At 47.6% G+C, this 23,725-nt stretch overlaps 1 protein-coding gene across 6 annotated transcripts in view; it reads left to right on the top strand.

Annotated features, from left to right (window-relative positions):
• Positions 1-17,812, top strand: part of KMT2E (lysine methyltransferase 2E (inactive)) — a 240,329-nt gene extending 222,517 nt beyond the window's left edge. For all 6 annotated transcript variants that reach the window (XM_073573622.1, XM_073573625.1, XM_073573624.1 and 3 more), the window contains 2 exons: positions 12,914-13,014; positions 15,579-17,812. In XM_073573622.1, coding sequence (XP_073429723.1) covers positions 12,914-13,014; positions 15,579-16,997 — 1,520 coding nt within the window. In that variant the 3' untranslated portion in view covers positions 16,998-17,812. The remainder of the gene's footprint in view (positions 1-12,913; positions 13,015-15,578) is intronic.
• The last annotated feature ends 5,913 nt before the right edge of the window (positions 17,813-23,725 follow it).

The raw sequence follows: 23,725 nt of genomic DNA, 5'->3' as shown, positions 1-23,725 counted from the left end.
GACCAGACGCTTTCAAAGAGGAAAGCGTCTCGGCGTGCTGTACCAGTTTGCCAAAGGGCTCACGGACAATTGGTCTGCTTCTCCCTCTGTGGACCCACCCGTGTCCAGACTTTCTAATAACACGGTTCTCCCGCTTTCAGGTGTGGCGTCTTTAAAGCATTCTAATGATAGGATTATAGAATCCCTAGCAAAGTCTGCCTTTGAAGCGGCTTCAGCGGCGGTATGTCCAATCTTTGCTTCATCTTGGGCAGCAAAGGCCATAGCTACTTGGGCAGAGGATCTTCATAAGGGCATCCTAGATAAAGCACAACCAGAGCGATTGGCCGATCTCGCCAATCAGATCTCCCATACAGGGGATTTATCTGCTTTTTGCTTCTTCGGATGCCGCATCCTGCGCAGTTCAGGCGTCAAGCAAGGTAGTGGCAATCCAACGTATGATTTGGCTCAAGGCCTGGCAGGCGGACTTGTCTTCGAAGAAGTCTTACTAATCTGCCTTTTCAGGTAGTGCGCTTCTTTGGATCCCAATTAGATCAGATTATTAAGGACGCCACCGGAGGCACGCGTTCCCTCCTCCCTCAGTTGAAGCCTCGCAGACCTCCACTAAGGCATCAGTTTCGTCCCTTTCGGGCTTTCTGCCGTTTCAATACGGCGGAGAACCCCTCCAACCAACAAAGACCGCAGGCACGCCAGGATGGAAAAGTTTCCTTCAGTCCCACCCCCTCCTGGCGATCACACTCTTCCCAGGGCAGACCATCCAGATCTGGACGGTCCACATCAGCATGACTATCGTCGGACTTCCGAGGGTCCCTTCCAATTGGGAGGTCGGCTCCTTTTCTTCAGGGACGTCTGGCTGGCCTCAGTGGAGGACGCTTGGGTCAGGGAGGATGTATCGTCAGGATACAAGATAGAGTTTGTTTCTCGTCCGTGAGATCGTTTCTTCGAATCCCGTCCTCCAAAAGATCCAGCTTTGATCCCGGGGTTCTTTACAGCCATCGCCTCTCTCCTCAGTTCCGGGGTGATTGTGCCCGTTCCCGAGGCAGAGCGTTTCACATGGTTTTATTCGAACCTATTTGTGGTGCCGAAAAAAGACGGGGCGGTCCGACCCATCTTGGATCTCAAGCTACTCAACAAGAGTCCGCCTCCGCCACTTCCGGATGGAGTCGGTGCGTTCGGTAATCGCTTCCATGGAGGAGCAGGAATTCATGTGTTCAATAGACATCCAAGATGCCTATCTACATGTTCCCATATTCTCCGGACATCAGAAGTTCCTGCGTTTTGCGATTCGCCAGGAACATTACCAGTTCGTCGCGCTGCCCTTCGGTCTCGCCACCGCACCCAGAGTATTCGTGAAGATCATGGCTGCATTGATGGCCTTGTTGAGGATCAGAGGTTTCGTTCTTTTTCCGTACCTCGACGACATTCTGATCAAAGCTCCCTCTTTTCAACAGGCTCGCCTAAGTCTTGACGATCATCCTAGACACCCTTTCCAATTTCGGGTGGATCGTCAACAGGAAAAAGTCCTGTCTGGTTCCTACTCAACGTCTTGTGTTTCTGGGCCTACTGTTCGACACTCGTCGGTCAAAGGTCTTTCTCCCACAAGAGAAGATTCTTTCCCTGCAGCAGGATGTTCAATCGCTGCAGATCACACGATTTCCTTCCCTCCAAACAACCATGAGGGTCCTGGGAAAGATGGTGGCGGCGATAGAGGCAGTTCCCTTTGCCCAATTTCACGCCAGACCTCTCCACGCCATCCTGTCGAGATGGAACAGGTCGGCTCTGTCCCTGGATCCTCCTGTTCGTCTTTCATGCCGGATCAAACGATCACTCAACTGGTGGTTGACGTCACCTCTCATCTCCTTGGGACGGTCATTTCTTCCCATTCACTGGCAGATTGTAACAACGGATGCCAGCTTCCTCGGCTGGGGGGCAGTGTTCCGCAATCACACTGTTCAGGGTCGATGGTCGTCTCAGGAATCAGCTCTGCCGCTCAACGTCCTAGAGATACGAGCGATTCATCTGGCTCTCGTTCACTGGGAGAGGCTCCTCAGGGGCCTGCCTGTCCGGATTCAGACAGACAATGCCACAGCGGTGGCATACAGTGCCTACAAGTAGTATTCAACCCCCTGCAGATTTAGCAGGTTTGATAAGATGCAAATAAGTTAGAGCCTTCAAACTTCACACAAGAGCAGGATTTATTAACAGATGCATAAATCTTACAAACCAAAAAGTTATGTTGCTCAGTTAAATTTTAATAAATTTTAAACATAAAAGTGTGGGTCAATTATTATTCAACCCCTAGGTTTAATATTTTGTGGAATAACCCTTGTTTGCAATTACAGCTAATAATCGTCTTTTATAAGACCTGATCAGGCCGGCACAGGTCTCTGGAGTTATCTTGGCCCACTCCTCCATGCAGATCTTCTCCAAGTTATCTAGGTTCTTTGGGTGTCTCATGTGGACTTTAATCTTGAGCTCCTTCCACAACTTTTCAATTGGGTTAAGGTCAGGAGACTGACTAGGCCACTGCAACACCTTGATTTTTTCCCTCTTGAACCAGGCCTTGGTTTTCTTGGCTGTGTGCTTTGGGTCGTTGTCTTGTTGGAAGATGAAATGACGACCCATCTTAAGATCCTTGATGGAGGAGCGGAGGTTCTTGGCCAAAATCTCCAGGTAGGCCGTGCTATCCATCTTCCCATGGATGCGGACCAGATGGCCATGCCCCTTGGCTGAGAAACAGCCCCACAGCATGATGCTGCCACCACCATGCTTGACTGTAGGGAAGGTATTCTTGGGGTCGTATGCAGTGCCGTCCAGTCTCCAAACGTCACGTGTGTGGTTGGCACAAAAGATCTCGATCTTGGCCTCATCAGACCAGAGAACCTTGAACCAGTCTGTCTCAGAGTCCTCCAAGTGATCATGAGCAAACTGTAGACGAGCCTTGACATGACGCTTTGAAAGTAAAGGTACATTACGGGCTCGTCTGGAACGGAGACCATTGTGGTGGAGTACGTTACTTATGGTATTGACTGAAACCAATGTCCCCGCTGCCATGAGATCTTCCTGGAGCTCCTTCCTTGTTGTCCTTGGGTTAGCCTTGACTCTTCGGACAAGCCTGGCCTCGGCACGGGAGGAAACTTTCAAAGGCTGTCCAGGCCGTGGAAGGCTAACAGTAGTTCCATAAGCCTTCCACTTCCGGATGATGCTCCCAACAGTGGAGACAGGTAGGCCCAACTCCTTGGAAAGGGTTTTGTACCCCTTGCCAGCCTTGTGACCCTCCACGATCTTGTCTCTGATGGCCTTGGAATGCTCCTTTGTCTTTCCCATGTTGACCATGTATGAGTGCTGTTCACAAGTTTGGGGAGGGTCTTAAATAGTCAGAAAAGGCTGGAAAAAGAGATAATTAATCCAAACATGTGAAGCTCATTGTTCTTTGTGCCTGAAATACTTCTTAATACTTTAGGGGAACCAAACAGAATTCTGGTGGTTTGAGGGGTTGAATAATAAATGACCCTCTGAATAAACTTTTCACAATTTAAAAAAAATTAAACAAAAAAATAACATTCTTTTTTGCTGCAGTGCATTTCACACTTCCAGGCTGATCTACAGTCTAAATGTCACAATGCCAAGTTAATTCCGAATGTGTAAACCTGCTAAATCTGCAGGGGGTTGAATACTACTTGTAGGCACTGTATGTCAACCGCCAAGGAGGGACACGGAGTGTCTCAGCCCTAGCAGAAGTGTCCAAGATTCTTCATTGGGCAGAGGTTTCCGTGCCGACAATTTCCGCGATACACAATCCCGGCGTAGACAACTGGGCCGCCGATTTTCTCAGCCGCGAGGGTCTCGCGGCGGGAGAGTGGTCCCTACATCCGGAAGTGTTTCATCTGCTCTGCCGTCGATGGGGAACCCCGGACGTAGACCTGCTGGCGTCTCGCCTCAACAGGAACGTCCCACAGTTTGTATCTAGGTCTCGAGACCCTATGGCAGTGGGCGCCGGCTCTGGCCATTCCTTGGTCGCAGTTCGAACTCCCCTACCTGTTTCCTCCCCTGCCTCTTCTTCCCAAACTGTTGAAGAAGATCAAAGCAGAAGGAATCCCAGTCATTCTCATTGGCCCAGAAGGTCTTGGTTCGTGGACATTGTCAATCTTCTCGCGGATGCCCCCTGGAAGCTTCCAGACAGGGCAGATCTGCTGTCTCAAGGCCCGATTTGCCACCCCAATTCTCGGTCGCTCAATTTATCGGCGTGGCTGTTGAGACCGAGGTTGTGAAACGGGCAGGATTTTCCGATAGAGTAATTCATACCATGATCCGAGCCAGAAAGCCATCATCTTCCAAAATTTATTACCGTATCTGGAAGGCCTATTTCACTTGGTGCGAGGCCAATCACATTGCGCCCATGTGCTTTTCGCTCCCTTCGGTTCTGGCGTTTCTTCAGGCAGGGCTGGATGCGGGGCTTGCCCTCAGCTCTTTGAAGGGTCAAGTTTCTGCGCTGTCCATTTTATTTCAGAAGACGTTGGCCTCCCGTCCTCAGGTCAAAACCTTTCTTCAAGACGTGGCTCACACGGCTCCTCCATTCCGAGCGCCCGTAGATCCATGGGATCTTAATCTGGTTCTCGAGGTTCTGCAAGGTCCTCCTTTTAAACCTCTCAGGGATGTTTCCCTTTCTCTCCTTTCTTGGAAGGTAGCCTTTCTGGTGGCCATCACTTCCATCTGGCGCGTGTCGGAATTGGTGGCTCTTTCTTGCCACTCCCCTTTTTTGGTACTCCACCAGGATAAGGTAGTTCTGCGGCTTCCGCCCTCTTTCCTTCCTAAGGTGGTGTCCTCTTTCCACCTCAATGAGGTTATTGTTCTTCCGTCCTTCTGTCCGAGTCCAACTCATCCTCGGGAGCGGTCCTTGAACAAGCTGGATCTGGTCAGGGCGATGAGTGTCTATCTAGGACGACTTCCTTGCGAAAGACAGTCTCTTTTCATCGTTCCAGATGGGGCGCGGAAAGGTCACCCAGCTTCAAAGACCACTATTGCTCGCTGGATCAGATCGGCAATTTTGGAGGCCTACCGAGTTAAGCATCGAGTGGCTCCTCCAGGGATCAGAGTGCACTCTACCCGGGCAGTGGGTGCCTCCTGGGCGGTACGCCACAGGGCTTCCGTGCTGCAGCTTTGCAAAGCTGCAACCTGGTCTTCGGTTCACACGTTTGTGAAATTCTACAAAGTCCACACCTACGCTTCGGCAGACGCCAGCCTAGGTAGGAGGATTCTGCAGGCTGCGGTGGGGAGTCCGCTGGCCTGATGGAAGTTTGTTTTCCCTCCCCAGGGACTGGTTTGGGACGTCCCATGGTCTCTGTGTCCCCCAATAAGGCGAACGAGAAAACAGGATTTTTTGGGTTGTTTACCGTAAAATCTGTTTCTCGTAGCCTTCATTGGGGGACACACCACCCTCCCATGTTCTACAACTCCTTTTCTTATTTTGGTTGGTTACAGTTGAGGAGTTTGTTCTGTTTTCAATCTATTCTGTTACTTCTACTACTGCTTTCTCGCTAACTGAGGAATTCCCTGCCGGTCGGTGGGGTGTTCACTGCGGAGGAGGAGCTAACCTTTTTTTGTGCATAGTGTTAGCTTGGTCTCTGTGTCCCCCAATGAAGGCTACGAAAAACAGATTTTACAGTAAGCAACCCAAAAAATCCTGTTTTTTTTGCTTTGTTTTTTATTTTTTAAGGGGTTCGCTAAAGGGGTTAACTAATGGGACAGTTTTATAGGGCGGGTCGTTACGGACGCGGCGATACCAAATATGTGTACTTCTATTAATTGTTTTTTTTTTATTTCCAAAAAATGAATTTATTAGGGAATATTTTGTTTATTTTAATTTAGCTATTTTTAAGAAAAAAAAAAAAAAAAATTTACTTTTTTTTTTTTTTTAACTTTATTACATTGTCCCAGGGGGGACATAACTGTCCTGTGACAGATCGCTGATCTGTCACATCAGCGATCTGTCACAGGCATAGACACAGACTTCCTCATGCCTGCGCTTTGCAGGCACTGAGGAAATCGGCTCCCTGCAGGCCCCCGAAGGTCCCCGTCGCCATCTTGTATCCGGGGACCTGCAGGGAAATAGCTCCCCGCAGCAGCACTGCACATTGCGCTGCTGTGGGGGGCTCAGGGAAGCACGGAGGGAGCCGCTGATCGCTTTAACGTAATATTCCATCCATGGGACTTAGGGCCCAGGTCACATGGACGGAATATTACGTTCAATGTAGGAAAGGGGTTAAATCTGCGGAATCGCGGCGATTCCACCGCCATAGGATTGCATTGAAACTCTCACTTTACGCATGTGACTATGCCCACCATTCGTAAAGTGAGCGGTTCATGTGCGAATGGTACACAGGGTCTGGAGGTGAGGAGACTCTCCTCCATGCCCTGGGTACTATATTCCTGTAAAAAATAGAATTGAAATAAAAAAAAATAGGGATATACTTGCCCTCTGTCGGTCCCCGGAGTCCTCCCGGCCCGCTAGCAACTTCCATTCCCAGGGATGCATTGCGCGAATAACCTGATGACATAGCTGTCTCGCTCCGGGGGCCAACAGAGGGTAAGTATATATCTATTTTTTCTTAATTATTTTTAACATTCTATCTTTTACTATTTTTACAACGTGGGAACATAGCCTTAAAATTGCTTCTGTTTCCTTGGCACACATGAGGAACCTTTTACTACCAGGGAATCAAAAAAGAATATTAACATACGTACTAATGGGGGGGGGGGGGGGAGGATTAGTTGTTTTTCTTTGTCTAAAAATAGAAAATACTGTTTTCTCCTTCGCCTCATTGGGGGACACAGAGACCATGGGTGTATGCTGCTGCCACTTGGAGGCTGACACTATGCACAAAAAGTTAGCTCCTCCTCCGCAGTGTACACCCCACCGACGGGCAGGAAATTCCTCAGTTTAGCTTAGTGTCAGTAGGAGGTGGACACACGGGTCTTTCATTAGACCCTTATCTACCTCGATGTGCGTCGTTCCTTTTCAGGTTTCCGGAGGGATACAGTGTGAGAAGTCACAACTGTACTCCCACAAAGAGGCTATGAGTACGGCGTGTACTGCCACCCCGAATCCTCATAGCTCTCCGTGCGGACCACAAGCTCGGCACAGGTGCGTGCCAGCAACGGATGGTCCTTGCCCTCCGCCTCCCACCCACTCGCCCACCAGAGCCTGTCGGTCGGACGAGGCGCGGACGCAGGAAAGATTACAGACAGCGTTGGATAAAGAAGGTACCTTTATGGAGCATGGCGCGGCGCCAGGGCAGCGCCACAGGTTCTATACGCTGCCCGCGCCTTCCGACGGTCGCCACATTTCATCTAAGCCCCGGGCGGGCCTTCTTTGTGGGTGGCCGCGGCAGTATTGCGGGACTTCCGCGCAGCCCCGTGCTGACAGGCGGCCGCCGTCTCAAATTTAGTTCCCGGCTTCATTTTGGGCCTTTGCGCCCGTCGCGGCCACGCCCCCCGTTCACTCACATAGGCCGGCTGCGCTCCCTCCCGTTCCTAGACCCTCCCACCGCCTCTCTTGTGGCTGGGTAGGGGGGGCGGTTTCCCTTGGTTCAGGCTGCTAGCTCCGCCTTTCTTGTCATTCTTGGGATGATTTAGCGAATCCTGCTTTGAGCAGGGGGTTGGACCAGATGGCCCAGGAGGTCCCTTCCAACTCTACGATTCTATGATTCATCCTGAACCGCGCTTTTTCCCTTCACCTCAGGCTGCCGCCATCTTTGCAGCCTGTCAGCCGGAGACAAACTGACGTCAGCTACCCCCTGCTGGTGCCCTGCAATTTCATGAGCCTGGTACATCGCTTTGGGGACACCGGACCGTGAGTAGTTCTGCAACTGCAGACTGACACCCTCCTCTGCCTTTCTGTCCCCCAACCTTCCGGCATTTCTTCAGGGTCTTTCTTTTCTTCATTCATTATGCCTAACTCTAAGGCTGAGCGTGGCCGTCCGCCGGCCCCCACGGGCTCTCTAGTCCAGTTCTTTGCATGCGCCTCTTGCAATCGCAAACTTCCCTCAGGTCAGCCTACTCCCCTCTGCCTGGACTGCAGCAATCCCATTCAGCATGACCCCGTCCAGGAACCATCTATTGCGCCGCGTGAAAGCGAACCCCCCCCCATTCCTGGTTGGGCCTCATCTCTTTCACAATCTGTGGCAGACCTCACTAGGGTGTCTCAGTCTCTGCTAGCCGTCCTTGATAAGTTTCCCCTGGACACTTCTGCAGGGTCCAGCAGGTCACATGAAGCTCCATCTGAGCCAGCCAGCAAAAGCCGCAAAAGGCCCAGACAGGATCTCTGGCCGGGATTCTCTCCTGGCCTCACATCCCCACATAGTTCTTCCCAGCAGTCGCTCTCCCAAGTCAGTTGAGGCGTTATCGGATGTGTCATCCGAAGAGATCTTAGAGCTGGATTCGGACCAGGATGCGGACATGAAGGTTACGGTACAGAACCTCATTGCTGCAATTAATCACACCTTCGAAATCTCAGACTCGCCTGCGGAATCCTCAGAACAGGAGGCTTCGTTCAGACGGGCAGAAATACCTTCCAGGGTCTTCGCCTCACTCTGAGTTTGGCAAGATCCTTACCAGGGAAAGAGAAAATCCGACCAGGCGCTTTCAAAGAGGGAAGCGCCTCGGCGTGCTGTACCCGTTTGCCAAAGAGCTCACCGACAACTGGTCCGCTTCCCCCTCGGTAGACGCACCCGTGTCCAGACTTTCTAACAACACGGTCCTCCCGATTTCAGGTGTGGCGTCACTAAAGGATTCTAATGATAGAATTATAGAATCTTTGCAAAGTCAACATTTGAAGCGGCTGCAGCAGTGCTAAGCCCAGCCTTCGCTTCATCTTGGGTAGCGAAGGCCATAGCCACTTGGGCAGAGGATCTCCGTAAGGGCATCCTAGATAAGGCACAACCGGAGCAATTGGCCGATCTGGCCAACCAGATTTCCCATGCAGGGGATTATCTACTTTCTGCTTCCTTGGATGCCACATCGTTCGCTGTTCGGGCGTCAAGCAACGTAGTGGCAATCCGACGTACAATTTGGCTTAAGGCTTGGCAGGCGGACTTGTCTTCTAAAAAGTCTCTTACCAATCTGCCTTTTCAGGGAGCGTGTCTCTTTGGATCCCAGCTGGACCAGATTATTAAGGACACCACTGGAGGCACGAGTTCCCTCCTCCCTCAGTCCAAGCCTCACAGACCCCCGCTAAGGCGTCAGTTTCGGCCCTTTCGAGCTTTCCGCCGTTTCAATATGACAGAGAACTTCTCTAACCAAAAAGACCGCAAACACGCCAGGATAGAAAGAAGGTGTCCTTCAGACCCACTCCCTCCTGGCGATCTCACTCCTCCCAGGGCAGACCCTCCAGGTCTAGATCTGGACGGTCCACATCAGCATGACTATCAACGAACTCCCGAGGGTCCCTCCCAATTGGGAGGTCGACTCCTTTTCTTCAAGGACGTCTGGCTAGCTGGTCGACTCCTTTTCTTCAAGGACGTCTGGCTAGCTTCAGTAGAGGACGCTTGGGTCAGGGAAGTTGTATCTTCAGGATTCAAGATAGTTTGTTTCTCGTCCCCGGGATCGTTTCCTTGAGTCCCGACCTCCAAAAGACCCTGCCTTAGTTCCGGGGTTCTTTGTGTCCATCGCCTCTCTCCTCAGTTCCGGAGTGATTGTGCCCGTTCCCGAATCAGAACGTTTCACAGGGTTTTATTCAAACCTGTTTGTGGTGCCGAAAAAAGGCGGTACAGTTCGCGCCATCTTGGACCTCAAGTTACTCAACAAGAGTCTGACTGCGTCATTTCCGAATGGAGTCTCTTCGGTCGGTAATCGCTTCCATGGAGACGCAGTTCATGCGTTCAATAGACATTCAAGATACCTATCTGCATGTTCCCATATTCTCCGGCCATCAGAAATTCCTGCGTTTCGCGATTCGCCAGGAACATTACCAGTTTGTGCTCTGCCGTTCGGTCTCTCCACCGCACCCAGAGTATTTACAAAGATCATGGCGGCGTTGATGGCCTTTTTGAGAATCCGACGTCTCGTTCTTTTTCCGTACCTTGACGACATTCTGATCAAAGCTCCATCCTTTCATCAAGCTCGCCAAAGTCTTACCATCGTCCTCGACACCCTGTCCAATTTCGGGTGGCTCATCAACAAAAAAGTCCTGCCTTGTTCCGACACAACGTCTTGTGTTTCTGGGTCTATTGTTTGACACTCGTCGATCGAGGGTTTTTCTACCACAAGAAAAGATTTTTTGCCGATCAACGTCCTCGAGATATGAGCGATTTATCTGTCTCCCGTTCACTGGGAGACACTTCTTAGGGGCCTGCCTGTCCGGATTCAGACAGACAATGCCACAGCGGTGGCATATGTCAACCGCCAGGGGAGGACACGGAGTGTCTCAGCCCTGGCAGAAGGGTCCAAGATTCTTCATTGGGCAGAGGTTTCAGTCCCGGCAATATCCGCGGTGCACATTCCCGGTGTGGACAACTGGGCCGCCGATTTTCTCAGTCGCGAGGGTCTCGCGGCGGGAGAGTAGTCCCTACATCCGGAGGTATTTCTCCAGCTTTGCCGTCGTTGGGGATCCCCGGACGTAGATCTGCTAGCTTCTCGCCTCAACAGGAAAGTCCCAGAGTTTGTATGCAGGGCTCGAGATCCTCTCGCAGTGGGCGCCAACGCTCTTACCATTCCTTGGTCGCAGTTCGAGCTCCCCTACCTGTTCCCTCCCCTGCCTCTTCTTCCCAGGCTGTTGAAGAAAATCAAGGCGGAAGGAATTCCAGTCATCCTCATCGCCCCAAATTGGCCCAGAAGGTCTTGGTTCGCGGACATCGTCAACCTTCTCGCGGACGCCCCCTGGAAGCTTCCAGACAGAGCAGATCTGCTGTCTCAAGGTCCGATTTGCCACCCCAATTCTCGGATGCTCAATTTAACAGCGTGGCTGTTGAGACCGAGGTTTTGAATCGATCAGGATTTTCCGGTCGAGTTATTCATACCATGATCCGAGCCAGGAAGCCATCATCTTCCAAAATTTATTACCGTACTTGGAAAGCCTATTTCACTTGGTGCGAGACCAATGACATTCCGCCCATGTGTTTTTCGCTCCCTTCTGTCCTGGCGTTCCTTCAAGCGGGGCTGATGCGGGTCGTGCCCTCAGCTCTTTAAAGAGTCAAGTGTCGGCGCTGTCCATTTTATTTCAGAAGACGTTGGCATCCCGTCCTCAGGTTAAAACCTTCCTTCAAGGTGTGGCTCACACGGCTCCTCCGTACCGAGCGCCCGTAGATCCATGGGATCTTAATCTGGTTCTCGAGGTTCTGCAAGGTCCTCCCTGTGAACCTTTCAGGGATGTTTCCCTTTCTCTCCTTTTGTGGAAAGTAGCCTTTCTGGTAGCCATCACCTCCATCCGGCGCGTGTCGGAATTGGCGGCTCTCTTGCTGCTCCCCTTTTTTTAGTACTCCACCAGGGTAAGGTAGTTCTGCGGCCTCCGCCCTCTTTCCTTACTAAGGTGGTGTCCACTTTCCACCTCAATGAGGATATTGTTCTCCCGTCCTTTTGTCCGAGTCCAACTCATCCTCGGGAGCGATCTTTGAACAAGCTGGACTTGGTCAGGGCGATGAAGGTCTACCTAACTAGGACGACTTCTTTGTGGAAGACAAATTCTCTCTCTTCATCATTCCAGATGGTGCGTGGAAAGGTCACCCGGCCTCCAAAGCTACTATTGCTCGCTGGCTCAGATCGGCAATTTTGGAGGCCTACCTGGTCAAACATCGAGTGGCCCCTTCGGGAATTAGAGCGCACTCTACCCGGGCAGTGGGTGTCTCCTGGGCGGTACGTCACAGAGCTTCCGCGCTGCAGCTTTGCAAAGCTGCAACCTGGTCATCGGTTCACACGTTTGTGAAATTCTACAAGGTCCACACCTACGCTTCGGCGGATGCCAGCCTAGGTAGAAGGATCCTGCAGGCTGCGGTAGTGAGTCCGCTGGACTGATGGAAGCTTGTTTTTCCCACCCCAGGGACTGCTTTGGGACGTCCCATGGTCTCTGTGTCCCCCAATGAGGCGAAAGAGAAAACAGGATTTTTGGGTTGCTTACCGTAAAATCTGTTTCTCGGAGCCTTCATTGGGGGACACAGCACCCTCCCATGTTCTACAACTCCTGTTCTTATGATTGTTGGTTGTTTACAGTTGAGTTGTTTGTTCTGTTTTCAATCTGTTCTGTTACTTCTCCTACTGCTTTCTCACTAACTGAGGAATTTCCTGCCGGTCGGTGGGGTGTACACTGCGGAGGAGCTGCTAACCTTTTTTTGTGCTTACTGTCAGCCTCCTAGAGGCAGCAGCATACACCCATGGTCTCTGTGTCCCCCAATGAAGGCTCCGAGAAACAGATTTTACGGTAAGCAACCCAAAAATCCTGTTATTTAGGCATCAAGTTTAATGAGGCTTGACTCACGGTGTCCATACAAAAAATATACAACTTTTCAAATTGTGTTGTATGAATAGCTCATTAATTGTATTCACTTTTTTATTGTCTAGTTATGTTTTGGAACATGTAAAAATGTAGCGGAGTGGTTTATCAATAAATATTATGATTTAAAAGAAACTTATCACAAGAAAATCCTGTCATTACCATTTGTCCCTATTTTTGCATTTGCTATTTAGATAATGACCATTTACACTGGTTGCAGACTGTATCGGAACAGATATACCGTTACAGCTCTGATACAATTCAGTGATTTGCAGTGGTAAAACTGTAACACAAATATGAAGTGGTTCCCCCCCCCCCCAAGAAATAAACTAATAATGGGTAACCGGTGCATGATCTCACTGTGTTTGTTCCCTATACCCACAATTTACTGTTTGCTTACCATTTGGCAAGACTGTTTTATTTTTCCCTTGTCAGATAGTGAAACAGAAAGCGGAGAATGTGCAGTTATTAAAGAGACCCAGTCTCCTTCTGATGCATGCCAGAAGAATTGCAGGAGTCCTTCCAAACAGAACTTGGTAAGATTTTTATTATGCTAATGACTGACATTCATTCAAGGCCAGGAAAAAGTATTTTGGTGCCATAGGCAGATGAAGCCAATAGTGCCCCACCCCAAAGCAAAGAAATATTTCAGAGCCTAAACTAAAAAGACCCCTAATGTACCTCACCCTCCAATGGATTAAGTAGCAAATTCTGATAACCACTTCCTCTAGAATTGTTAACTATTTTTGAGAAAAAGGTATCAAAGCTAAAGGGAAAAAAGGTAGTGCACTTTTGAGATGTGACATAACAGGGAGTGCAATTTAAAAGTTAGATACAGAATCAATCGTCAGACCCCCCTTTATAAATAAAGGGACATGTGGTGATTTTTGCATTCGTCATGAGACAAATACAGCTTGCACAAAACTGATGGGGAGATCTGGTGATGTATTCTGGTTCTGGTGACATATTCATGTAGTGGTGGTTCTGGTGCTGTATTCATGTAGTGAAGATAATTCTGGTGATATAATCATCACCAGAACCATCATCAGTACATTAATACGAAGCCAAAATCATCATCAGTACATAATTTGAGCACAAGAGTGCGTGAATATGGCACCAGAAACATCATCAATAAATAAATCACCGGAACCACCATCAGTACATGAATGTCACCAGAAGCACCATTAGTACATGAATGCATCATTAGATCTAGCATCAGTACATGAATGCATCAATATACTCACCATCACTACTTGACTGTCACAAGAACCACCTTCAGTAAATTAATACGTTACCATGCATCAATATACTCGCCATCACTACTTGACTGTCACAAGAACCACCTTCAGTAAATTAATACGTTACCAAAACCTTTCAGTGCAAACTACCAGAAGAAAATTAATACTTGACCAGAACCAAGAGTACTTGAATACAAGTACCAAGCTCAGTACAACAATCAATTGTAATATCGAGTCAGCTCCATAAACAATTGTATCACATGAACCTAAAGCTCCCAGTATGTCCTTAACAAAGGTAAGGAGGTACTGGGAGTTATTAACAGCCATCATCAGACTGTGGACCATACATGAACCACTGTACGGATGAGAATTGGCATCACAAATAAATATTTACATCCAGATACCTTATTGATTACATCTTGAAGTTGTCTTTATTTTCATCTCCATCTTGGCTAGACGCCATGATGACGACATCCACGGTTGTTTTCTGCAGACCTCCCTCTTCTGATATTTTGAAGCACAACCTGACACAGTGCCCTTTGAAATAAGTGTTATTAAATTGCCCTCTGCATAAAAATCTGTTCATATTATGACCTAAATAAGCCTCCTATGATATACAGTCTCCACACTGTCTCCCATTATCAGCTATATAAGCACGGCTTATACACTGGCTGTCCTCCCCGCCATGCTAAATCCTTACCCAATTTGTGCCCCTACTCCACGCTGTCATCTTTCCATATCCATTCTGTGCCCCTTTTCAGCTCTTTAGCCCTCAATCTGCCCCCAACGCTGTCCTCTTTAAGCTGTAATCATTCCTCACACTGTTCCCCCCCCCCCCCCATTATTGTGGTCACCACAGCCACTCATACGGTAGGGTATCCACAACAACCCTTCAGTGAGTTAACCATACAACCAAAAACCACTGGATTTCCAAGGAATTCCAGACAGGAGATGGGTAATAAATATTTTATTAATTATTGATGGCAAAAGATATTATTTAAGAATTCATAAAATCTATGTGCACGTATGCTGGACCAAAATATATAAAAAGCCATATTGGAAATCTCTTTTGCAACCAATAATTAATAAAATATTACCCATCTCCTGATTGGAAGTCTTTGACAATCCAGTGGTTTTTGGTTGTCATACAGTACAGACCAAAAGTTTTGACACACCTTCTCATTCAAAGAGTTATCTTTATTTTCATGACTGAAAATTGTAGATTCACTCTGTAGGCATCAAAACTATGAAGTAACACATGTGGAATTATGTATTTAACAAAGTGTGAAACAACTGAAAATATGTCTTATATTCTAGGTTCTTCAAGTAGCCACCTTTTGCTTTGATTACTCCTTTGCACACACAAACGCACTCTGTTGCATTTTTGTGCGCTTGGCGCAGTGCAAAAAAGGATATTTTTGTGTACTCACCGTATAATCTCTTTCTCTTAGCCTCTAAAAAACATACCAGCAGCGCACGGCCAGCGTACCCAACGCTAAATATAGGGTACGCTGGTCGCATGCAGCCTCATGCGCCCAGAGGAGGAGCTGACCAGAGGGGGCGCAGCCGGGGGCTGAGCTTAGCGGCGGCCATGCGCTGCGCTTGGTAATGCTAGTGTGAAACTAGCCTTACTAAGTATTTTTTCTGCCAACACTGGTTTTTGCAGCAGAAAAATCTGCTGCAAATGCTAGACATATGCACATACCTAGAGGTTTCCACAGCAAAGGTGCATGAGTGAATATGCTGTAATACTTAGAAATAATATTTGAATTTTTCCACTTCATTGTGTGCAAGATGATCAATGTTTTAATTTGAAATTTTTTTATGCTAAAAATAAATTAAATTTCTTTGTTTGCTTTTAGCCTTGCTCTTCAGGATCTAAACCACCTTTGAAGGTCGACGCTCCTCAAGAAACTATTGTAAATACACCAGTGACAGAAAATACAAGCCCCCTTAAATTGGAGCCACATCAGAAACAGTTATCACTTTCAAAATCCCATACTGCACAACCTCATTCACAAAAGCTGCCTTCTACACCTTTAAAACTACATTGTCCTTCTTCCCCTCATCTGGAACAACCTCCAAAGTCCTCAACACCGCACCCACCTGTGCAGCATGGTTACCCTTCACCAAAGCCTCATTCACAACAGTTAGGATCTCCATACAGACCTCTCCATCCTCCTTCTCTTCAGGTGGCAACAACACAAAGAGAAAACCATGTGAACTTTTATCCAGTGTCTCAAAACTTGCAGCCTTCTAATCCACAGCCAGCAGGTGGGCAGTTGTTTTCCCAGGCACAGACAGGACAGTGTTCAACTGTTTTTAGTCCATTTAATCAACAGCCTGTGAACAGCTCAGCCCCACCTCCCCCTCCTCCACCTCCAACAGCAAACTTTTATCCAAACCAGCAACCATCTGCAACTTTTCAAAATTATAGTCAGATTAAAGGAAATATTCCCCAGCAGCCCGTGTTTACATCCTGTTCAAATCAGGGCCATGCAACAACCACGGGGCAACCAGCAGTTCAAGGACTCCATATAAATTCTGGACATTATTTGCCTTCACAGAACTCTGCTGTACACTTGCAGAGTACACCATCAAGTGTTCCTCCTCCACCACCGCCACCTCCACCAGGATGTCATCAGCCACATGTTTCAGGCCCAGTTCATGCTGTATCAGTTGCTACTGCAACAATTATTCATTCACAGACCAGTGGACACCATTTACCACCTCCTCCCCCTCCTCCACCGGGCCCAAGTTCCCATCATTCCCACATGCAACATGTTGCAGCCGGTCATCAAGGCATGCAGGTGCAACACCAGCATGTTTTAAATAACGCTCCCCCTCCTCCTCCTCCCCCACCACCACCTCCACCTCAGTCTGCTAATGTCCTAGTTGGTTCAGGACATCACTCCGCATCACAAGGATTACTTTTACAGACTCACCAAGGACCTGCAATGTTTCCTTCAGGGCCTCATGCTCCTGTAGCATCTTATTCAACTCAAGCTCCTGTTCATAATACAGTGGGATCTGTGTCTCAACACCAGTCTTCTGCACCTGGACAGCACCATCCACTTCCTAGTCAGGGGCCTCTTGTTCAGCCACAAGGACCAAACAGTATTGCATCACCTGCAGGGTTCTGCCCCCATCCTGGGTCTGTAAGTCTACCCCATGGGGTACAAGGGCTGCATCAAGCCTCCACAGTGCCTGGCCAGTTACCTATTCACAGACCGCAGGTCCCACCTTTCCAAAACAATTATCATGGCTCAGGCTGGCATTAGATTTGGTTTTGTTCTCCTTAACATTTTTAAAATGTGTAAAACTGTATATTTTCTATGTACCTTGTAAAGGTACTTTTTAAAACCTGTATATGAAAATTTGTAAAAATCCAAGTACCAGTGCACTTTTATTTTCCTTTTTCTTTCACTTTTTTTTTTTTTTTTTTTTTTTTTTTTAAATTTTATTTTTCTATTGTCCGCTAGTTGTGCTTGAAAGCCAATTTTGAGTCTTTAGATTGAGGAAACATTCCAGTTCTGTTATAATGCAGTATGGCTAATACTGCACAACATGTAAGTCACTTGTCAGTTCATTTAGTGAATGTTTTCTATTGTAAGTTTTATATGTGATACACAGGTAAGAGCACTAACACGTTTTGTTTTATTTTCCTCCTGTGCTATTTGCGTGTAAAAATAAGTCAAGTTTCAATGTTACATTGGCCCCTTCTTATTTACACAATTGTAATTTAATGTATAGTTCTGTTTTAACATCTTGACTTCTTTAGAAGTTTTGTAAATACTGTATTTGATTGTACATGGCTTAAAGCTTCCACCTCATTTGATAAAACATTGTACATATTTTTTTTATTGTATGATCCTTGTGGAAGTAGTACAGTATATGACATTTAATTTTTGTAATATACTGTCATATTTGAGCACTGGTTGGGCATTTTAATTCATGTTAATAAACCACAATTATGTCCGTTTTATCAGGTTAGTCCTTTCATACATTTTACAAAAATTAACGTTAATGCATAACTGCAGCACTTAAACTGTACATTAAAATGCATTGTCAGCACTTTTTCCTGACTATTCCAAAATGTTGCAGTGTTGTGTTTTCTCTAGTTTGTTATTTTCAAAGATAAAGCAAAATTTTATTATGTTTCAAGCATTTCTACAATCATATTGCCTGTAATGGGACTTAAGTTCTGCATCTATTAAAAAAAGAAAATAATTTATATTTACCTTTATAATTAATATAGATCTCTCTCACAAACCTACTGGAACCAACGCTGTGGAGTCTGTCCATTTTGGTGTAGGCGGTATAAAATGGTCCGACTCCTAAAATTTATAATAAATTGGTACAGTAGTTCAATGCAGTATGTGATGTAATTTTTTCATAAGAATGAATTTGGGAAAGTTATGAAGTGTCCTATAAACGTTCTGTACATAAGCTAAGGATCTTGGCTTTTAGTTGAGATAAATCTGTGCTGCACTTTATGTACATGCTCAGTAGTGAGGCAGGTCTGCGGTTTCAGAGTCTGAGTTGTGGACTAAGAAGTCAGGGAAATTGAGTTGTCTGAGTCGGAGGTTTGGCTTACCAACTCAGCAGTCCTGACTGGAACTCTTCAGTGACCATTTTTGTTCGATAAAAGGGGTTATCCACAGGACTGTGGACTCTGTAAGCCAAACCTCAAACTCTTCAATTTCTCTGACCCCGACTCTGACTCCCTTTATACATGTTTCATGTTTAAGTGATACATTTACTGTAGTAAAATGGTAGCATCAGGCTTTTAATAACCATTGTGATGCAATAATCAAGCTATTTAGATAGAACATAAAATATATTTATTAGTATACAACTTTAGAACACAAAAAACTTGAATAAATGAATAAATTGAAAAAATGCAATACACTATGCAGTAAAAGGGGGAGAAAAGTTTTCTACACAAATGTACTGAATAACATTTTGCAGTCTATGAACTTGTTCTGAGAAATCGCCTCCATCAGATCCTCCTTCATAGATGACCTCTAATTTATTATTCTAAGGTTAGAAAACAACCTTTATGCTAACTTGAGTTGGTGGCAAAGCAGTAACCACATGGGCAACATCTCTAACAATTTCAGGGTATAAAGGAATTGCTTCATGCACAGTTTGTTTTGATGATTGGTTGAACTCTTCTACATCTTTAAGAACAAGTGAAAAATTAAACTGAAATAAGGTCAATCTGCTTACTGTTCGAGTGTAATCATTTTTTTTCCCTGTGGCAACACTCTGCCTGTTCCATGTCATCCAAATACTTTTCAAAATTAAACACCACATCTGATGAGGCTGAATATATGGTAACAGTAGTAGCACTGGCTTGTGATGAGCGAGTGTTCTCGGAGTACTTGGATTTGCTCGGAGATTTAGTTTTTTCCCTTCACCAATGACAGCACACCTGAGAGAGGGGATCCGCCACGCCAGGATAGGAACCTACTGAAATATAAGGGGCGGCACCTCTCCCCCGCTTCATTTGGGTTCCTGTCCTGGAAAGTAATCCCTCTGACAGCGGCGGTGCCTGTCATATGTGAAAGGTCCCAGACCCGTCCCGGCGCTGGAAGAACAGGGCTCACCTGTACCCAGGCCATCAGGCCTCTGGAAGCGCAGTCCCTGGAGGTTCCCTCGGGCGGCGACTCCTGACAGCTGGAGGCTCCACCGCGCCTCCCTCCCCTCGTGCGTGCCCGCGGTTTCGCTCAGAGCGCCTAGCGAGGGAGAGCCCCAGGTGTCTTCCAGCCACTGACGTCAGCGGCGCAGGGCATCATGGGAGCGCGCCGGCTGACGTCAGCTAGGCGACGGCAACATGGCGCCTGGTGTGACGCCGGCTTTTCTGAAGCGTCGGTCGGCCGGCGGTCGCGGGGGGATAGGAGATGCCCACGAGGACCGGTGTTGGATATTTAAAGAAGGATGGCGTACGGGTAGCCATGGGGTCAGAGCAGGAGCGATCACCGTCTCCACTGTGTCTGCCTCTTTCGCAGCCCTCCGCTCACAAGCATGGCAGCTGTTCAAGAAGCAGTTGCCCCAGCCGCAGGTCGGGGGACTCCTCAAGATCCAGAGAGCACAGATCACGTGCTCCTACACAGCCTCCGAGTCTGGGAAAACCTAAGAAAGCAGGGAGTAAGAAGAACAATAGGGATTGTGCCATATGTAAAAGCCCCCTAGCAAGAGACTGGCAAAAGGACCTTTGCGCCGGCTGCATCCAGCGAACCCGAAGAAGCGCCTAGTTTCGCAACCAACCTTAGGTCGGAGATGAAAGGCTCGCTTAAAGGATTGTTAAAAAAAGGGAAAAAGAGTAGGAAGAATCCCCCTAGTTCTACCTACTCTTCCTCGGCCTTATCACAGGCCGAACACCCATCCTACTCAGTGACACGGGTGGCAAACCGTGTTTCCCAGTATAAGACACTGATGCTCTCCTCAAGGCCATCAGGGTGACGATGGGCCTACAGGAGGAAAAAACGGCTAAGTCCATGTAGTATGTCATGTTTGGGGGACTATGAGAGGAAGAAACGGACCTTTCCAGTCAATGAAAAGGTCCAGGCACTCATCGAGAGAGTGGAGGAAACCCGAGAGGTCAGGGGCTCTTCCCTCCTCCTCTAAGAGGAGGTATCCCTTTGAGCATAAGGACACAGAAATATGGGACAAACTCCCAAAGATTGACGTAGCGGTGTCCAGGTCATCCTAAGAAATCGGCTCTGCCCTTGGAAGACTCGGGGTACTTAGGGACCCGCTAGATAAAAAAGCGGATTCCTACTTAAGACATGCATGGGAAGCAGCAGCAGGTTTGAAGCCTGCAATAGCTGGCACCTGCATGGCGCGTTCCCTAATGATTTGGCTGCAGCAATGAGAAGAGAGACTAGCGTCAAAAGTCTCAAGAGAAAAAATACTGGCAGATATGTATCTTCTGTATGGGGTGGCAGCTTTTTTGGCGGACACCTGTGCTGACTCTGAGGTTGACAGCTAGGGCGGCAGGATTATCAAACGCCGCCAGGCACGCATTGTAGCTTAAAGGCTGTCCAGGAGATCTGCAGTCTAAAGCTAAACTCTGCTCTCTCCCATGCGATGTTCGGTTTTTATTTGGGAAAAACCTAGCTGACATCTTAGAGAAAGCAGGTGACAGAAAGAAAGGCTTCCCCAGGTTTCCAGCAGATCAGAAGAGGCCGCCCTTTCGGAGAGGAAAATTCAACAGGGGCCGTCCTCCGGCTGATAGAAGGAGATGGGAAGACAAAAGGAAAAAGTCCGGATTTATGTTTGGTGGAGCCACCTCCACTTCAAAGAAATCCCCATTATGACGCCAGTATTCTGGTAGGGGGGAGATTGGCACTCTTTTCTCAGGCCTGGGAAGACATCTCTTCCAATACCTGGATCCTAAGTATCGTAAGAGAAAGTCTGAAGATCCCTTTTTTACGCCAGCTGAAAACAGCATTTGTCATTACCCCTATCAGGAAGGCGATAGAAGAACAGCTGGCCTTAGAATCAGAAATCCTGAGCATGCTAGACAAGCAGGTTCTTTCCAAAGTCCTGAGCAAACAGGAGAGAACAGTGTTCTACTCGCCCCTCTTCCTGATAAAAAAAAAAAAAAAAAAAAACCCAGAACAGTCGTTCAGAACAATCATAAACCTCAGAGGCCTCGATCAGTGGATATAAAAATCAGACCTTCAAGATGGAGTCGGTAGCTACAGCCATAAAACTGCTGCATCACGATTGTTTTATGGCTGTAGTCGATTTAAAGGATGCATACTATCACATCCTCATCCACCCAGATTATCCAAAATATTTGAGTGGCTCTCTATATCCAGGGCATTCTCAGGCATTTTCAATTCAGAGCCCTTCCATTTGGCATATCCATAGCCCCGAGAGTTTTTACCAAAGTCGTAGCGGAGATGACAGCCTTCCTCCGAATTCACGACACAATCATAATACCCTATTTGGACGATTTCCTAATAGTGGGCAGCTCAGAAGACCACTGTACGGTACAGTTGAGACGAGTGACCGTCACCCTACAGAAACTGGGGTGGATGGTGAATGTCAAAAAATTGAGACTACAGCCCCTTAAAAAACAGACCTTTCTAGGTTTTATCCTGGATTCAGAGCAACAAGCCTGTCTACTACCCGAGGCCAAAATAGAGAAGGTGGAGAATGTGACCTTGGCTGCCCGAGACCAACCTCACATGACCCTGAGGAATGCGATGTCCTTGCTAGGTTCTCTGACGTCCTGTATCCTGGCGGTCAGGTGGGCACAATTTCACACCCGACAGCTTCAAGGGGAGTTTCTATCAGCATAAAGATCGCTGAGATGGCGTTTAGAAGGAAGACTGGAGCTTTCCTTAGAGGTCAGGGACTCAACTGGTGGTTAGACAGGACAAATTTTGCATCAGGGATGCCATGGGACAGACGTGAGCTCCTCAGGGTGGGGGGCACACCTAAGGTCATGCGGCCCAGAGGTCCTGGGGGCCTCAAGAACAGGGCGCATCTTCCAACTTGAGAGAACTGTGGGCAGTGAGCAAAGCCCTAAGAGACTTTACTCCCCTCCTCAGTGGCCGCAATGTCCGTATCATGTCGGACAACAAAGTAACAGTGGCGTACATCAATCACCAGGGGGGTACAAGGTCACACTCCCTAATGAAGGCAGCCAACGACATTTTTCACAGAGCAGTACAGCACCTACTTTCTCTAACGGCATTGCACATAAAGGGGGCAGAAAATATAGAAGCCGATTTCCTGAGCTGCAATACACTGAAGCAAGGGGAATGGGCTCTAAATCGGTCCGTTTTTCAAAAGATAATACGGCTATGGGAGAAACCGGTGCTAGACCTCTTCGCCAACAAGAACAGGCAAGTGGAGAGATTCTGCTCACTAAACCCAAGGGAAAAGCCATGGGCGGTGGACTCATTGCAGATTCTGTGGGACTTAAGGCTTGCCTGTGCGTTCCCCCCCCAGTGACTCTGATCCTAACGGTAGTCAGAAAGATCAGGAAAGATCAAGCCAGGGTGATCCTAATAGCCGCATTCTGGCCAAAAAGGCCCTGGTTCTCTCTGCTGCGAATGATGTCCCTCAGATCCATGGATTCTGCCGGAAATCCCGGACCTGCTAACTCGAGGTCCAATACTCCACGCTCAGGTCAAGGGATTCCATCTGACGGCGTGGAATTTGAGAGGTCACTTCTAATGGATAGAGGGTTCTCTCCTGGGTTGGTGGCCACCCTGCTAAAAGGTAGGAAACCGGTAACGACTCATATCTACCGCAGAACATGGAATAAATTCCTGCAGTTCCTAGGTAAGCTGTTGGAGCAAGAGCCCCCAATTAGTGCCATCTTGGAGTTTTTACAATCAGGATTACAGCTGGGGTTAGCGGTAAATACTCAGTTCAAGTGTCCGCACTGGGGCGCGCTTTATAACTTCAATTTAGCAGCAAACAGATGGGTAGCTAGATTTATTAAATCCTGCCATAGGTCTAGACCTATCCCAATACCTAGAATAGCCCCTTGGGATCTAAACCTGGTACTAGAGGCCCTTACAAAAGAACCATATGAGCCTATTCAACCATATGAGCCTATTCAACAACTACCCATAAAGTATCTTACCCTAAAAACGATAATTTTAGTGGCCCTTACATCGGCCTGTAGAGTAAGTGACTTGCAGGCTCTCTGTAAATCCACCCTATACACAAGTTTTTCAGGACAGGGTGGTATTAAATACACCCCGCTTATGTACCTAAGGTAGTATCAGATTTTCATCGAAGTCAGGAGATTGTCCTTCCTTCCTTTTGCGAAAATCCAAAAAATCCAGGGGAGGAAAAATTCCACAATTTGGACATTAAGAGAGCTTTACTAGTGTATAAATATGTCTCTAGCCAGTGGAGGAGGTACCAGTCCCTATTTGTAGCCTTTAAGGCTGCCAGAAAGGGCTATGGAGTATCAAAAGGGACTATTGCCAGATGGATTAGGGAGGCCATTAGTATAGCCTACGCAGCTAGT

The sequence above is a fragment of the Dendrobates tinctorius genome, unplaced genomic scaffold, assembly GCF_039654945.1.
Source record: "Dendrobates tinctorius isolate UK_male_01 unplaced genomic scaffold, ASM3965494v1 ptg000035l, whole genome shotgun sequence".
Lineage (NCBI taxonomy): Eukaryota > Metazoa > Chordata > Amphibia > Anura > Dendrobatidae > Dendrobates > Dendrobates tinctorius.
This window is presented reverse-complemented; position numbering and strand designations above follow the sequence as displayed.